The 18,165-nt window shown below is 35.2% G+C and overlaps 1 protein-coding gene across 1 annotated transcript in view; it reads right to left on the bottom strand.

Moving 5' to 3' along the window:
* Window positions 1-4,350: 4,350 nt before the first annotated feature.
* Window positions 4,351-18,165, bottom strand: part of DDAH1 (dimethylarginine dimethylaminohydrolase 1) — a 74,356-nt gene continuing 60,541 nt past the window's right edge. Inside the window, exons 5-6 of the mRNA XM_058174326.1 lie at window positions 12,304-12,447; window positions 4,351-10,496 (exon numbers count right to left, since the gene is read on the bottom strand). Coding sequence (XP_058030309.1) covers window positions 10,380-10,496; window positions 12,304-12,447 — 261 coding nt within the window. The 3' untranslated portion in view covers window positions 4,351-10,379. The remainder of the gene's footprint in view (window positions 10,497-12,303; window positions 12,448-18,165) is intronic.

The raw sequence follows: 18,165 nt of genomic DNA, 5'->3' as shown, positions 1-18,165 counted from the left end.
CCACTGGATTAGACCATTTTCATTCAGATCACATTTAACTTTTTTTCTCTTAATTTTATAGACACAAAACATATCTATTTCTTCTTCCTTTTTCCTTCATGTTTTTAATTATTCCTCCAACATTAAAAGTCACAGTCTTTCAGAAACCATTTTCATCAACATATGTGATGGTGACCATGGTTATTGACTTCTGCCTATGACTTTGGTCAACTGAGATTTTATATAACATTTTTTATTAATATAAAGTATGTAGTAAGTTACCAACCTCAACGATGTAGAAAAAACATACCGTATATACTCGAATATAAGCCGATCCGAGTATAAGCCGAGGTCCCCAATTTTACCCCAAAAAACTGGGGTAAACTGGGGACTCGAGTATAAGCCGAGGGAGGGAAATGAGGCAGCTACCGGTCAGGGAAAGCCTCCCTCCCTCAGCCGAGAAGGCTGGCGGCCCCCCGGCCCCGCCCTCTCACTGCACCGCAGGGCTTCCCGCTAATGCAAAAGCCCGCCAAGTTTGCACCATCCGGTATAATGTGAAAAAAAGAAGAAGAAAAAAAAACTCGAGTATAAGCCGTATATACTCGAGTATAAGCCGAGGGGACGTTTTTCAGCACAAAAAACGTGCTGAAAAACTCGGCTTATACTCGAGTATATACGGTAACTGCTTGATGGATTAATCATACTTGCATGTCTTACTTAGATTACATGCCTTTGCTGTCTTTTATAGGTGACAGTATAAATCCAGGGGATGTAGTGGCTCAGTGACTAAGACTGAGCTTGTTGATCAGAAAGGTCAGCAGTTCAGCAGTTTGAATCCCTAGCGCCATGTAACAGAATGAGCTCCGGTTACTTGTCCCAGCTTCTGCCCACCTAGCAGTTCAAAAGCATGTAAAAATGCGAATAGAAAAATAGGGAATTTGGTGAATTTCAGACAATAGTACAGCTTGTAGTACTTGGATTAGAGAATCTAGGTTGCCACAAATGTGTGAGTATGCGGGATTAAAGCTAGACCTACTGTATTCCACTTCTACCTTCCACTTCTATTTCTAGTGGATTACTAGCCAAAATGTGCCCAAAACTGGTATTGTCCTTACGTATGGAATAGTGCATATGGCACAAGAAAACACAGCAAAAATGCCAGCCATATTTTATACTCGCATAGCTTTTGATAATATTTACATCAGTGATCACTAGATGGCAACAGATTGTTACCACAAATATCTCTTTCAAACACACTGTTATTTTTCATATTTTAGCAGCACTTATACTGTATTGCTCTTTTTGTGCTCCTACCACAAAGTTGAGTAAATTTCACTGGACTTTGTTAGATTTCACTCCAAATACTACATATTACTAGACTTGACTGAAAAGCTGCTAAGGCATGTATACTTAAGTAAATGCAAATTCTCTCTTCCAAGCATATTGTAGAGTTGCATATGCAAAAACAAATGCTCATAAAATGTGATAGTTTTATTTTCTGATTTATCTCATGTTTTCATTTAAATACAAGTAGTCTTCAACTTACAACTGGTCAATTAGCAACCATTCGAAATAATGATGGATTGCTTGAAAGATACTTAAGACTGGGTTCTGAAGTTCTGACAGCTGGATCTCCTTTGTGGTCACGTGGCCATATTTTGGGCACTTGGCAAGCAGCCTGCATTTACGGTTATTTGTAGCGGGTTGCAGTCACATGACCACAATTTATGATGTTTTTGCCAAAAACCATGATTTTCTTCTGGTTTTTGGCAGTAGCACCCTAGCAAACCCTGTAGTGAACAAGGGGTTTGTTTAACAATGATGGAGTCAATTAATAACTGCAGTGATTTATCTATCCTGAAAAACAAGTCGTAAAATGGTATTAGTCATTTGGGTGACTCTCTATATAACCATCACAATTTATGACCATAAGGGCTGTGAGTTGAGGACTACCTGTATATTTTATGAATATGGCCAGAAACTATCTTGCAAAAGCATATTTTTAAAAAGGTAGCAATAAAGATTCTTATGTAAATAAATACATTATACATTATACAAAGGGATACATACATCCCTTTGCAAGAAAGCTTCCCTAGCAAGGCAGCTTGTAATAGCAGCTTATCATACTCTTACAATTGACTTTAATTGATTATAATTTGTTGTTTTCTAAACTTTTTTTGGATCACAAAATATTAGCAACTAAATTGCATTACATAGAAGATCCATAACGAAACTATAGTGAAGTTCTTCAAATGTTGTGCATCTTTGATAAAGTCCATTCAGTTTTTCCTACTGAAATAAGAAGTCTGCAAAGCAGTGATATAGGTTGCAGGCAGTAAGTCTCTGTGTTATCAATGACAATAAATTATAAGTAAACATCTGTATGTTCCTAGATGATAGTTTAGAGTTGATCATTTAGAGAAGGAGGACAAGTGAACCAATGCCTGCTTCACACATTACATCACAGTATTGGTTTTAATCTTGAGTTTGATGAAACAATTCATAATGACCTAGTTCCTATATACAGGTAGTCCTCAATTACAACAGTTTATTTAGTGACTGTTCGAAGTTACAATAGCACTGAAAAAAATGACTTATGACCATTTTTCACACTTATGATTGTTGTAGCATCTCCACTGTCATGTGATCAAAAATTAGATGCTTGGTAACTGACTCATATTTATGATGGTTGCAGTGTCCCAGAGTCATGTGACCAGCTTTTGGGACCCTCTGACAAGCAAAGTCAATGGGGAAGCCAGATTCAATTAACAACTGTGTTACTAATTTAACAACTGCAGTGATTCATGTAACTGTTGTGGCAGGAAAGATCATATAATGGGGCAAAACTCATTTAACAACTGTCTTGCTTAACAACAGAAACGTTCTGCTCAGTTGTGGTTATAAGTTAAGGATTACCTGTATAATAAAGCGTAAACTGCAATAAATATGATTGAAGGCATTTCATAAGTCTTTGAAACATTAGCCATGGAGCCTGATTAGATTTAAAGCTACATATTCTATAAGGAGAGTTTAAATCTTTGCTCTACATGCAGTGGTAGTTTTGTTCTTAGTTCCAATAGAAGGTTTCCACCTGGAGAGTTTCATATGTTTGGCCGGGGGACTGGCTGAGATGGAGTTCCAACTTTTGTTGGCTGTGAAAAAAAATATCCTGTTATTTTGATTCCAGCCCAGCTTCTTTTCCACCTGCATGTATATGAAGTGCATTCTCACTTTTGTCACTTACCAGTGGCCCATCAGTAAATTTCTGATTGGAAATTCATTTTCAGCATTTATAAAAAAATGACCTCTGAGAAATCCATCACCACCTTTATCTCAGACATTGTGGAAAAAATAATGAACTTTATTGTTTTTGCAGATTGGTCAATGGCTGTAATAAAATATGTTTGTTGTAGGAATATTGATTTCTTATTGGAATTCCTATTTCCTATTTGGATAAGAAGTTTATAAGGAATGCCCTGAGATAATAAATATAAACCACTATGAAATTTCCACAAGTTACATACTTAATATGCTATTGATATTAACTTGCATTATTTAAAATAGTTTGGGAGTTGGAACTATTAAGCTACATTGATTCTTTTAATCATGGAATGAGTCCAGTTGGGCAGAGCAGGGCTTATCCTTCCTGAACAGTTATTAGATGGAAGTAAAATTAGAATGAAAGTGTCCCTAGACCAGCAGACAGGAATCCTCCTTACATGTGAGCAGAATGCCCCCAGTAAATTTATGGAAAATCTTCAGGGGCACTGAAGAATCACTATCCCAGGGAGGAGATAGGAGAGTGGATCTCTAGTCTAAGAGGATCTAAAGCTGATAAGTAGATTCAGTACTAAGAAAACCATTAAAAATACCTGAGAAAACTAATGCTAATTAGTAGTAATGGCCTTTTAGAGTGGTTCAGTAAATTAGCAGATTCTACTTCCCATTACATAATTGATTTTTGGGGAGGATCTAAGTACACCTTACCAGTCAGGTAACTGTGGGCAGGCAATCCTTCAGCAGTCACAATGAGAAGGCTTGAATGGACAAAACCATCAGTTCACCCTATCCTGGCCTGCGTGCTTTCCTGTTTCAAAGTGGCATTTTCTGACATGTATGGGTTTCTCTGCTGTGCTTCAATTTGATCTAAATATTTGTGAGAAGAAGAGAACTGTCTGAGGACTTGAGAACCAAAATTGTGGAAAAATATCAACAATCTCAAGGTTACAAATCCATCTTCAGAGATCTAGATTTGCCTTTGTCCACAGTGCGCAACATTATCAAGAAGTTTGCAACCCATGGCACTGTAGCTAATCTCCCTGGTCATGGACAGAAGAGAAAAATTGATGAAAAGTTGCAACGCAGGATAGTCTGGATGGTGGTCCGGATGGTGGATAAGCAGCCCCAAACAAGTTCCAAAGAAATTCAAGCTGTCCTGCAGGCTCAGGGAGCATCAGTGTCAGCACGAACTATCCGTCGACATTCAAATGAAATGAAACACTATGGCAGGAGACCCAGGAGGACCCCACTGCTGACACAGGGACATAAAAAAGCAAGACTACAGTTTGCAAAAATGTACTTGAGTAAGCCAAAATCCTTCTGGGAAAATGTCTTGTGGACAGATGAGACCACGATAGAGCTTTTTGGTAAAGCACATCATTCTACTGTTTACCGAAAATGGAATGAGGCCTACAAAGAAAAGAACACAGTACCTATAGTGAAATATGGTGGCAGTTCAACGATGTTTTGGGGTTGTTTTGCTGCCTCTGGCACTGGGTGCCTTGACTGTGTGCAAGGCATCATGAAATCTGAGGATTACCAAAGGATTTTGGGTTGCACTGTAGAGCCCAATGTCAGAAAGCTGGGTTTGTGACTGAGATCTTGGGTCTTTCAGCAGGACAATGACCCCAAACATACGTCAAAAAGCACCCAGAAATGGATGGCAACAAAGCGCTGGAGAGTTCTGAAGTGGCCAGCAATGAGTCCAGATCTAAATCCCATTGAACATCTGTGGAGATATCTTAAAATTACAGTTGAGAAAAGCTAGACAGCAGTATCCTAAGCCAGCTTAATTTCTAGACAAATTCACCATGTGAAACTAGTAACTTAAGGTTGCCATGCATAAAATCTCTTTGTCTAAATTCACTTCTTTTAAAAGTAGCAGCAGTAGCAATCACGCTTCATTTCTAAAAATATGGTACAGTGGAGAAAAATGAATTTGGATCAATGAAGCAAAATGTATGAAAAAAAGGAATAAGTTGCTTCAAGTCTTATTCTAAATAACATTCATTACAGTTTAGCTTCAGCTGACACTTTATTCGATAGTGATGGGTGTACATAATGTTAGAAATGCACAAGACAAAATTAAGTAAAATAAACAGCTCTTTTCCCAGTGTTAACAGGTTATGGAATTTGGCAAAAATTTTGACACACAAAAAAGTAGTTGGATATATTAAAGATAACACATTTGAATTTGTGGTTAGTAGCTGCATGTTTGAAAACAAGGCTAAATACATTTCATATGTGACTTGAAACTACATCCTACATCACACATTTACAAGAAGCCTTTCTGGGAGTTCAAGCGAGGTGCCTCATATTTTGTTCCCAGCCACCTTACAGATTAAAAATGCTGTTTAATGGATATGTACCAGCTCCTTAGAAACATTTGATTCAGATTAATTCTGCTCTTATGTTTCAATAAACAAGAGTTAACAGGTTTTGTTGTTGTTGTTGTTGTTAAGGGAGAAGAGAGAGGCATTTTGGACAGTTCTGTACCTAGCTGAACATGGTGTTCTACAGGAGTTGTGATCAAATCTCACGGAGACTATGTTCCATATGTCCTTAAAATCCACACTATACTTCTAAAACACGGCATCTGTGAAAGATTGAACTGAGTATATACTTTGCTGTGTGGGAGGGAGTGGAAGGATGCCAAGTATAGCAATATAAGGTACAGCATGTATAAACACTTCTCATTGGCACATGGAAAGGAACCTTAGCTGACACTGATTACATTTTGTCCAACAAGGAAACCCACATATTGCGTCACTGTTCACATACACACACACACACCCATAAAAAAATCAAAACAATCTAAACAGCTAGGGATCAAATAGGGGTCTCTACCTCTGGCTTCCAACTTTTAAGCTTTGAGACCAAAAGTCTCAGTGAGAGTTTTGTGAGAGTTTTGCCTAGTGAGCTTTCTCTTTAGTTAGATATTTTAAGTATGGAACTGGAGAACATGAAGGAAACCATTTTAAGATATCAGTAATTTCAAGATTGTCTATGCCATCACAGAAGTGCTGTTGTGAATTAATATCTTGATTCCCATTCTCTGCACATTAAAGGACATACTATATTTTGCAAGAAGGACAAGTTTATCCTATCTGATGATATGCTATTTTTAAATACAGAGTCACTGCACTACTGAGGTAGTATTAGAAAAGGCTTTACAACTTCATTGAACTGTTCATATAACTTGCCTTTTGTATCCATGCTAACAAAATTTAGATAGCATTATTTAGGCAGAGGCTCAGTATCTAAGGCTGAAATATGATTAAATTTGGGACATTATTCTTATCTTTTTTACATGCCTAAAAAACCCAAGGATACTTAATTTGATGAAATTTCTTCTTAATTTTATGGTCCTCTAGACAAGAACAGGGCTACTTTAAAATAAGTCTGCATTTTCAATTGCATAGTTCCAACCCAATGCAGCATTTTGCTATGGTGAATTCAAATTGTAAATATTAATTCAGAAGTACAGACTGCATGAGAATAGAACAGAAACAGGCACAAAATTCAAACTTAATAAAAGATTCACCAGCTGTATTATGTACGTCAGTACAATAACAGTGATTCTTACAGATCACTGTGACAAACATCAGGAAAACTACCGTGTTTCCACGAAAATAAGACCCTATCTTATTTTTTTTTTGAACCCTGAAATAAACACTTGGCCTTATTGCCATGCGCTCAAAAGCCCGATTGGGCTTATTATCAAGGGATGACTTTGGGGGAAACAGGGTAGAAACATAATAGGCACTGCAGATACTTTATGCATAAATATAAACTATAAGCTATCTTGGATATTTAGAATAGTGTAGAATCCATTAGCACATAAAATTAATCAAAAAATTGTCTGACACAGCAAGTAGTCTATGCCAGTGGTGAAATCCAATTTTTTTTACTACCGGTTCTGTGGGTGTGGCTTGGTGGGTGTGGCAGGAGAAGGATACTGGAAAATCCCCATTCCCACCCCACTCTTGGGGGAAGGATACTGCAAAATCTCCATTCCCACCCCACACCAGGGGAAGGATATTGCAAAATCTCCACTCCCACCCCACTCTGGGACCAGCCAGAGGTGGTATTTGCCGGTTCTCCGAACTATTCAAAATTTCCGCTACCGGTTCTCCAGAATCTGTTAGAACCTGCTGGATTTCACCCCTGGTCTATGCACTAACAAAAATTTACAATATTTCAGGTAGAAAAAATATGCTTGGTGTAACTCTACTGACAATGCAGTTGTCACAGCAGGCAAAATGTAAAATCACTTTTACCAAGTATTTTCTAGCTTTATTTTATTGAATGGTGGCCAACTGAAATTTGTTTAACATTCCTGATTAATATATTAATGATGTAAAAACAAAGCAGAACATGTATTCTTTGGGCTGTGAACTTAGCTAATAAAAATGAGCAACTACTGAAGACTTAAGAAGTGAATTCACACAACCATTATTGTTATTTTGCAAGGCTTTTCACGATACCTCTAAAATATTTCTATTTTTCTGATATGAATTGAAATCCATATGGTAAAACAAAACCCTCATTTTCCAACTACATTTTTAAATATTTCCAAACTACCGATTAAGAATACGAATTGTTTCTTCTATTATTCATTAAGCAAATTATGTATAAATTCATTGTGCAGTTTTCAATGGAATAAAATAAGAATGTGACCGTTTTTGTGAAATAAAATAAGAACATGCCAAGAAAATAAATAATTTTTCATTTTAGGAGAAAATATTATTAAAAAAGGAAGAGTCACAAAAATAATTAGAGCTTTTAAGTATAATTAATCCAGCTAAAAGATAATGAAAATTTACATATGACATTCCCCATGTTGCATTTCCTGGATTCTACATATGCTTTCCTGTGTTTCTTACATAAAAATAATTTCAACTACAGTTTTAATGTAATTACTTGAAGTTTGTGATACTCTACATTAGCCAGTTACCAGAAGTACTGCCCAAAATGGAGCATTAATGGGAAACTGATAAAGGCAATGGCAAATTTTGAAGAAAATTTACTTTGTTTAATCCCATCATTGTTAAAATGATTGAATAGGTTTCTAGCGAATAGAGCTGATTGCTTACGTATGTACGTATTGCCTTATACATTGTAAGCCGCCCTGAGTCTTCGGAGAAGGGCGGGGTATAAATGTAAACAAAAAAAAAATGTTGCAGAATTTGCCAAAATAAACTTTTCTTTCAACCGAATTACAGTTTAAATAAAGATATTCATTTCCAGGCACAACTTGAATACTTAGACATAATAGTAATGGGAGTCTCTTGGAAGACATGGATATATAGAACAGGGAAACAACAGGACCCAAGAATGCTACCGAAGTACATTTTGTAGTTCTATCTTTTCTTAGTTTTTTTCCCTCAGAAACAATATAAATGAAATTAGCAGCAGGAATACATAGGAGATTTACAAGTAAAAGGCAAAATCATCAGGGTCCTTGTGCCCCACGTGGAATGTTATAAATGAGACAGAACATTGCACAGTAGTATATCTGGAAGAATCTAAGATCCCCTGCCATGTCTTGTTTACTATTTATATTTTTCAGAAAGTTTAGCATTTGAGTTTGAATAGAAAAGAACTCTGCTGATCAAATGAATATTTAAAACCATAACAACAGGTACTTGCATGAAAGTACAATATGAGAGGTGGCAGTAAAATAAAGTGTTTTATTAATTTGTTAAAACTTTTTGAATCAAAACTTTAAAACATGTAGAAGTTTTAACTTGTGGACAACCTGAATATCTACTGAAATTAAAAAGTGCAAATAAACAAACCAGCATTTTGGACACACAACTGCCTCAAACCCTCACAGTAATCCACCTACACTTTGTAATTTCATTCACAGTTTTCTTCCAAGGCACTAAAAGGAAAATACTTTTCTACGATAATTATAATTTGTTTTACACTACGGTTGTTACTAAAGGAAGAGTTACTGAATTTCCTTTTGGTTTTCTATAACTCAGAACTCTAGGAGAGAGCTCTCTGTCCCCTCCTCCAAAAAGTAAAATGCATAACTAAAGAAGGGCAACAAAAAGTCAGACTAGATTAAAACTGGGCCAATTCCAGTATTACTTCTAAAATCCTTCAGTATTTTCTAAGACATTTTTGGACCAATGTTAACTACTCAAGCTACTTTCAACAACATTTTCATATAGGAAGCTGTTCTGTTTAAACAGATGCCTTATTTTTGTTAAAGAAACACATATATAATATGGGCATTATCCTGTCCAGTGCAGATTTCCCTCTCATGTTCTAATCTAATTACAATTAACATCCCCAAAGCAAAGAAAATAAATTATTTGAGATGACATAAGAATAAATGCATAAAGATACTGGTATATGTCTCTGAGCCCTTATCTTCCTAATAGCCCATATTTGAAGACTAACTACTGTGGTATTGTAAGCACTTGTAATTTTCCACTTTTATGCCTTTTGCAGCTGGTAAATTTTTGATGACTTATCAATGTCAATCCTGGAACTTACACAGAGCAGTGGAAAAGGAGTGGATAAACTCTCCAGGGAGCATTATAAAGTTCCTGTGCCAAAATCACTAGCAATATAAAAACAAGTGTTTTACTCTTTACATCGGGGTGGAAAGAATTTGTTGATGACAAAGTCATAAAATGGATTATGAGGAAGTCCAGTATTACATTTTGTATGGCATGTGGCCATACAAAATGACGTGATTTTGAACTCAATGACATTCAATGACTTGATTTTAAACTCAAGTCCTAGGATCTCAAAGTAAGTTATAGGAATGTTCAGCATAGTAGATATGCATGTAGTTGTTGTGCCCCAGTCAAATGTGATGGCTCCTTCTTCTGCTTCTGAGATCATTTTACATCTACTACATAAACCATTAATTTTCATAACATTTTTTGGGGGGAAATCCAGACAAACATGCTTCAAATCTTTATATGTCAGGAAAAAGCATATACACGCACCTTAATTACAAGTGAAGGGGCACCATTGTAAACAAAGGTCAGTAGCACAGTGGTACAGTAGATTGTCAAGAAAACCAATACAAGTGAAATACAGATTCATTTGCCTTGCATGTACATTATTGCCATATACAAGGAAGGTAATCTGTAAACTCATAATTGTGAAGATTTATTAATAAGGACCGAACAGCAAGTGAGTGCTCCATCTACTTTTTCTAGCTCAGTGTTCGCTATAGGGATCAACATGTGGTCCTTCAGTTTTTCAAATACCTATTAGGAAAGAAAATGAAAAATTGTTACATTTTTACTGAATCTTTATCATTGGTTTAAAAATTTTCAGTCAGAATTTTGTATATCTTAGTAGAAAACTCTTAGCAAATAGTGGCATCTGACTGACCTCCGTGCTTGGAAACTAGCAAGACTAGGTCTGAACCAGAGATGGTATTCAGCAGGTTCTGACCAGTTCTGGAGAACCGGTAGAGGAAATTTTGAGTAGTTTCGAGAACCGGTAGTAAAAATTCTGACTGGCCCTGCCCCCATCTATTCTCTGCCTCATAAGTCCTAGCTGATTGGGAGTAAATGGAGATTTTGTAATAACCTTCCCCTGGAGTGGGGAGGGAATGGAGATTTTACAGTATCTTTCGCCTGCCACGCCCATCAAGCCACAGCCACAGCCACAGAACCGGTAGTTAAAAAATTTGAATCCCACCACTGGTCTGAACAGTCTTTGAATGTTATGGCACCAGGGAACCCAAGGCTGTCAGCTAGATTAAGAAACCAGAAAAATATCCTGGAAAAAGGCCGTGGGAAATCACTTCTATTCTGTTGCTAAGTCGACTCTATTAACATAGCCATGCAATCAATAGGGGTCAAAATCAACTTGAAAGGAATCTCTTTTTTTTTTAAACCTTAGTAAAACAGTTCAGCCTCAAATTGGATTCTCTGGATCAAAACTGGAACACTGTGCATTCAAGTTAGCATGTTAATACACATTAGGAGATGTGGGGAGCAAAAGACTGATAAATATGCCATTGTGTCATATTTTAGTTCATAGATCACTCATATGTCATATGGACTGAGTAATGCTGACTTTGATTTCTAATAAAATTATGCCTCAAGTGATGGGGAATATGTGACAAACCAGTCTCATGATTTAATGTTTAATAACAGCCTGAATAATGTTTATCCCATGCTTACTTACTTAAGATATTATTAGTGGAATTGGGGAACAGAGTGTTTTATGTGGTCACACCAAATTCTTTACTTTTGCTTCAGACCCAGCATGTTGGGCAATAAAAATGGTCAAGCATAATGTTGCATATTCAGTAATATCAAGATTAAATAAGCAATAAAGAGCTTAGAGTAAGCTTCGAGTCAGCCCAAATTATAAAGCCAAAGTTCAGGAGAAATGTCAAAGATTTACATTTATCATATTTGTTGGGGAGTGTCAGTAAGGCAGGGGTCCCCGGGCCGGCATGTAATGTGTGCACAGCTTGACTCACACAAGCAATGGACAGTTGCAATTTACAATTTGAATCCCTTATCCCAAGTAAAAGTTTAAAGTGATGGGTGACATAATAATTGTAAATGGTCTATCAAGGAGCAAGGACTTGATCTGATCTCCTGCACTCTTGAGAATGGTAAAATAAAATACATAAATATATTTTGCACCATGACATGTTTTTGAGAATAGCTGTTTTTATCTTTATCCAGATTATATAAAAGTCTGGATTTGCAGCATTCTTTCCAAACAGTAGTTCATGGGGAACAAAGAGTGAGAGGGCAAAAAAAGCAAGATGTTGCAAGCTTGACCCATTTTTAAGTGCATTTTAACAACACTTCTACCACCTGACCTTTTTTTCATCACTGCCGCCACCTGACAGTGCTGGTTTCTATTTATCAATTTGTTTAATACCATGCATCCTCAAAGTCACCAGTATTTTTTTTTTTTGTTACTTTCAGTAGAAGCAGTGTTTGGAAAAAAAAAGATTACAGATTCAATGCTTCTCTCCCAAGCAATCTTAACTTACAGCTGATCAGCATTTTATAAGAACAGGTCTAGCCTTTTTGCTGTTACCTTTGCACTTTCTGGATACTCCTCAGGGGCTCGATGCAACAAAACATGACCTTTGCCAGGAATGTTTAAATACACACAGTTTGCTGCTGCATCATCAGGAACTGTAAGTTTGTCATAACGGTGGTCACTCATCTGCTGCATTGTCTGTTACAAAAAGACAAGTCGGGATTATATAAAGCAGGGCTTCATTACTCTTCGGAAAATAGGGACAAAAATGGTTTGTTGGTTTGTTTTTAAATTGTATCAAAAACTGTTGTAGTGTAACATGACAGTTCCCAATAAGAAATTCACCTTATACGGGTTACAGGAAATAAAAGGGATATATACAAAAGGGTTTCTTAACACAAATTCCAAGATGCTCAATGTTTCTAAAAGCAAGCATGTTACTATTTGGAATATATTAATCATGTATTCAGACTCGGAGTTGTCACAACTAATATAAATTTGTGCGTCTTTGAAATATTTACCTATAAAATTAAGGTACATCAGCCACTGTGAGTAATTCATACTATTCTGCTTTATTTAGCAAGAATTGCTAATAGAATTAAATAGTCCTACTAACAAACTCAAATTTTCATTTGTGAAAGGCATCATATTTGTTCCTAATAAACAATTTTGTTTTGTCCTATTTTGTTCTTAGGGGAGGAACATTTCAAAATATCCTACATTTTGTCATATTTGAGATTTCAGGAATATATCCCCTAAGGAAACAGTTGGACATGGAATAAAGGAATTGATAACATTTATTCTAGTTTAATTTCCTAATTGAAGTTTTAAAGAATAAACAGTGCTACTGAAAAAAATATCAGGCTGAAATTTTGACTTAAGTTAGTTTTCTTTAAAATTTAAAACTACTTCTAAAACTATTTCTTTAAAATACCAAAACTACTTAGCCACCTTGATCTTAGAGAAAAATGTTATGTTCTCACAAAAGACAGGCATAGACAATCTAGATTTCAAATGTTGTGTCAGCACTAGATTTCACTTGATCTTGAGCAGCTTGGATAAAGCTAAAGCAAACAGGTGCTTGACAATGATGTTCAGTATGACAAGAACAATTCTCTATCTTGAATAGGTCAGGCCTATTTGGAAGACACATTTCGCACAACTAATATTTCACTGATATTCTTTGCCCTATGCACAGGAGAGCCCTTACACACAACTTAATATTTTTTTCTATCCTTGCTGTTAGAAGATTTAACAACATTCTCATGCAACAGTAAATTTACACTGCCCATTGCAAGAAATAAAATCAGCTTCCTGCATTCTTGCCCACTACCATTTTGATGAAGGGGAGAATGCTTTCTTCTCTCAGCTGGCAGGTTATCGTAGATATCCCCATCCCAATTTCCATTAGTAATCAAAATGTAATAATGTGGTAATTATATTAATTGTACAAAAAGTTTTCTATTTTTAGTGCATTCTCTTAGTGTACAATGTTTTGGATAAATGTATGTTTGTTTGTTTTTTGTTTATACTTTAATTTTAACCATACATAAAAGAAAAGCAAACTTCTAAAACTCCAGTGGATTATTTAAAGGGAAAGGCAAACAATGCATGTCAAGAATTCAGGCAAAACAAAAAAATACCAGAAAGAAGACTTGCAGTACCATGGACAGATCCTTAGGTGCAAGAGATTTGGTGCAACTAAAACAGTGTCAAACCCCTCCCACCCAAATTTCATATTCCATTTATAGAGAAGGGATGTGTAAGTGCAGGAGATATTTTCAAAGATGATTATCACAACTAATAAATTGCTGTCTTTAATCACAATCAGCGTTTGATGTTTGAGGTAGGTGCCTCGCTCTTCCAAATGGTAAGGTTAATTTCCTTGTATTTCTTGCATAAAGATAATATACACATTTATTAACAAATATAATGATTTGCAGCTTAATTCACTGGTTGACAGTGTTTAACTTTTATGCCTTTTGTATATTGGGTGTATATTTGTGTGTACATGTCTTATGGGTGTAAATGTGTACATTGCACAATAGGCCTTTGGTAATCTGTACCTGAATGAAAAATGGCACGTAATCGTTTAATAATACCATGGAATTTCTAAGCACAAGAATAGAAGAATAGAATAGAATTTTATTGGCCAAGTGTGATTGGACACACAAGGAATTTGTCTTGGTGCATATGCTCTCAGTGTACATAAAAGAAAAGATACGTTCATCAAGAGTCTCATTAGTCACACTGGAGATTGAATCATAAGTATCCCGTGATGACTCTTAAGCAATTTCTGAGGAAATGTCATCATTGTAATAGAATTTCACGTTTTCTTACTAATTAAATGTTTGTGTAGTTTTCCTACCATTGAATTTTGGTAATATCTATCTCATATAATGTAAACATAAAAAATATAATCCTCTCTTTTAAAATAGTTTCCCAAAATCGCATATCCTGGAAACCTCAGATTGTCCATATGTATTAAAATTAATAAAATATGTGCATATAAACTTATTTTATTCCCAGGCAGAAAAATCTTAAAAGAGGAGATAATTTTTGCAGTATAATATGCACACATTTCTTTACAGTGTACCAATTCTGAAGATAAGTAATTGATGGTACAATGCCATCATTAAAACATAGCAGGCTTTCAGTTTCAAATTTAGATAAAACAAACCAACATCACCTTTTTTCATATTTTCTTCTTCCAATTCTACTCTTCAGCTAATGCTTTAAACATATTTGATCTTTCAGATGAGCAACAGAGGAAGAAGACTATATAAGCAAAAAAATAAATTGCATGCAAGCATTTGTCACTTAAATATTGCCTTTAATTCTCTGCATTAGAAAAGCAGTAGTTAAGTTTCCCAGTCTTGAGGTTGGTGGCAAAGCTGGTGTTCAGTACTAAAGGAGAAAAAAAGGCACACCAAAGACATTATATATTGCAGTCTTTGTCCTTTGTTTTCTTAGAAATGAAGAGATAATTGAAATAAAAATGATCAGTGTATGATACTATGTATAATTTTTTTTTTGTTTACATTTATACCCCGCCCTTCTCGGAAGACTCAGGGCGGCTTACAGTGTATAAGGCAATAGTCTCATTCTATTTGTATATTTTTACAAAGTCAACTTATTGCCCCCCCAACAATCTGGGTCCTCATTTTACCTACCTTATAAAGGATGGAAGGCTGAGTCAACCTTGGGCCGGGCTCGAACCTGCAGTAATTGCAGGCTACTGTGTTCTTAATAAGCCTTAATAACAGGCTTTTACCAGCGTGAGCTAAACCGGCCTAATGACTTTGGAATAAATTCAACTGAACTCACTGGGGTTTGCTTCAGAATATATTTATGTAAGATAAAATGCAAGTTCTGAAAATATATTCCCTTCAAGTTTCATACTCTTATATATGCTTACATTTTCAACAGTGAAGTAAATAAATCCAAGAATCATGCAACTAGGAGGATAAATCATGCAAAGTTTGCAGATATATGGAAATGTAATTTCTTCACATAATACAGGATCCAATCTGGATCATTCACTGGACCAGAGGTTTAGTCTTCTGAGCTTTCTTCGGGGAACTTCTCTCTACTGGAATGCTTACATAATGTATATAAATATTCCAAATATTGATTCTTGGAGCAAAATCTGAATTGGCTTGCTTATGAATTCATAAAGGACTATATTAGCTCTGTCTATAACTCCATCCATCTAGGCTCTGCTTATAATTTATAGGTAGCATAATAATATATCAATTCAGAAAAAATAAGAGTGAATTTGGTCTGAACCAATATGCTGTCTTTACTATAAATGAAAATAATAATAAATAAATTCAGCTTATATATAAGCTTTCTTAAAAGACGGCAGCAAATTAAATCAAAATTGGACAATGGAATAGCCAATGGGTTATCTTATAATTTTTTTAAAATCAAGAGATAAGGCTTATCTTTAATTATTTCCATTTTTAAAAACATTAAAAGGGACATAAACTATTATATGGGCCCAAGGCAGATAAACCTGTTTTACAAAATTTAAGGAAGAGCTCTTTTCCTTCATCTGTTGGTCATTTTAACTGCAGATGCAGACGGAGGGAGGGAGGGAGGCATCAAAGTATGACTCTATAAGACTAGATAAATTTCAGGTATGTACAATGCTGCAGGTCGTACCTGGCATACTTAAATGCATAAATCTGATGTACAAACTTGGCATATAAAGTTTATATTATCAAAAGTGCAATTGCATTTACGAACACTTATGCAAGTAATTATGTTAATAGTTGGGTGAAAATATAGTTCTGCAAAAAAGTAAGACTTCTTTCTAGAGCTATTTGGTACATAGGTTTTTTACCATGGTGGGCACAAACTAATTTTCCTTATAATGCCCCCCAAAAAACCCAACAGGAAATGTAATCCATCTCTCCCCAAATCTTTCTATCAATCAAGTAAAGAATAGTTATAACAGACTGGAATAATGTTATAGAAATACATTGGGATAGAAAAGTTTGATCAAAAGTGATTAATTCAATGCAAATGCCAACAGAACAAAAACAATGAACATTCATTTTGCCAGATAATGCTATTTGTAAGCAGTACTTTGAGGAAAATTTCCTTGTTTGTAAAGATTATAAGAATCACAAATTCATTTTATGTGAGTCTGATTTCCTGCCCAGAAAGATCTTTGCATGACGAGTTACACTAGCATTTCCTGCTTATTGATTATTTCTGGGAATTTTCTCTCTCTATAAAGAATCATTTTGTTGCATATTCACTAAAGCCGACTCATGCTTTTCTGATGTCTAGCAAATTAATCTGCAAATTCCCCAATCTAATTTTTCCTATTGTGTTTTGCAAAGTATATTTTGCCATGAAATGTCTTGAGTAACAAGTAAATGCAGTAAAATGTGATTAGGAAAGTTCCTAAAATAAGCATCATATTCCTCTATCAGTTTGTCATCCTGGCTTTCATTGTGATTTGAGACCCATTTCAGTAAGATTACTGAACAATATTTTAATTGAGAAATGAAATACAACCACAAAAGATCTTATTTAAGCTATTTTTTTTTCCAAGAAAAGGAGGAACACATGAACAATTTGCTATGTGAAAAATATAGGGAAATTTTACAACTTGATTTGGCTCCAAGGTTGAACAGACAAATTAAATAATCTTTTCACTAATATGAAATATTAAAATCCAACCTGTATTGCTTTGGACATATCTGTAGTATAAAAAAATAAAATTGACTTTTAAATCAGCCACTAAATGTCAAATTGGACTGACCTACCTGCACCAAAAAAGAAACATTATTGAATTTAAAATCTGGCAGATATCAGAGTAAAACAAATCACATCACCAAATTCAAAACCATGAAAAGCTGACATAACAAACTAGTTGCATTAAAATGTAAATCTTATTCAATCATGAACAACCAAAACATTTGATCTGATGCTCAAAAAGCTTTATTTGTTTCCTCTATTCAGACTCAGGCACTAAGCACCAAATACAATGTATGACCACAATTCAGCCCAAAATTCCTGTTCCTAAGTGACACATTTGTTAAGTGAATTTTGCCCCTTTTTGCAACCTTTCTTGCCACATTTATTTATTTATTTATTTATTTATTTATTTATTTATTGATTGATTGATTGATTGATTGTTTGAATTTATATACCGCCCTTTTCCCGAAGGACTCAGGGCAATTTACAGCCAAATAAAACAAACATATAAACATATAAAAGTTAAGAGCATTATTAAAAAACTTATTCAAATTGGCTAACACTAGACTCAAATCGAACTAAAAAATTCAGTTAAAAACTCCATTTAAAAGCCATTTTAAAAACCCCATTAAAAACTATCAGGCCAGCCCTGCATGACGAAACAAGAATGTTTTTAGCTCGCATCTAAAGGTCTGGAGGTCA

Source organism: Ahaetulla prasina, chromosome 3 (genome assembly GCF_028640845.1).
Source record: "Ahaetulla prasina isolate Xishuangbanna chromosome 3, ASM2864084v1, whole genome shotgun sequence".
Taxonomy (NCBI): domain Eukaryota; kingdom Metazoa; phylum Chordata; class Lepidosauria; order Squamata; family Colubridae; genus Ahaetulla; species Ahaetulla prasina.
This window is presented reverse-complemented; position numbering and strand designations above follow the sequence as displayed.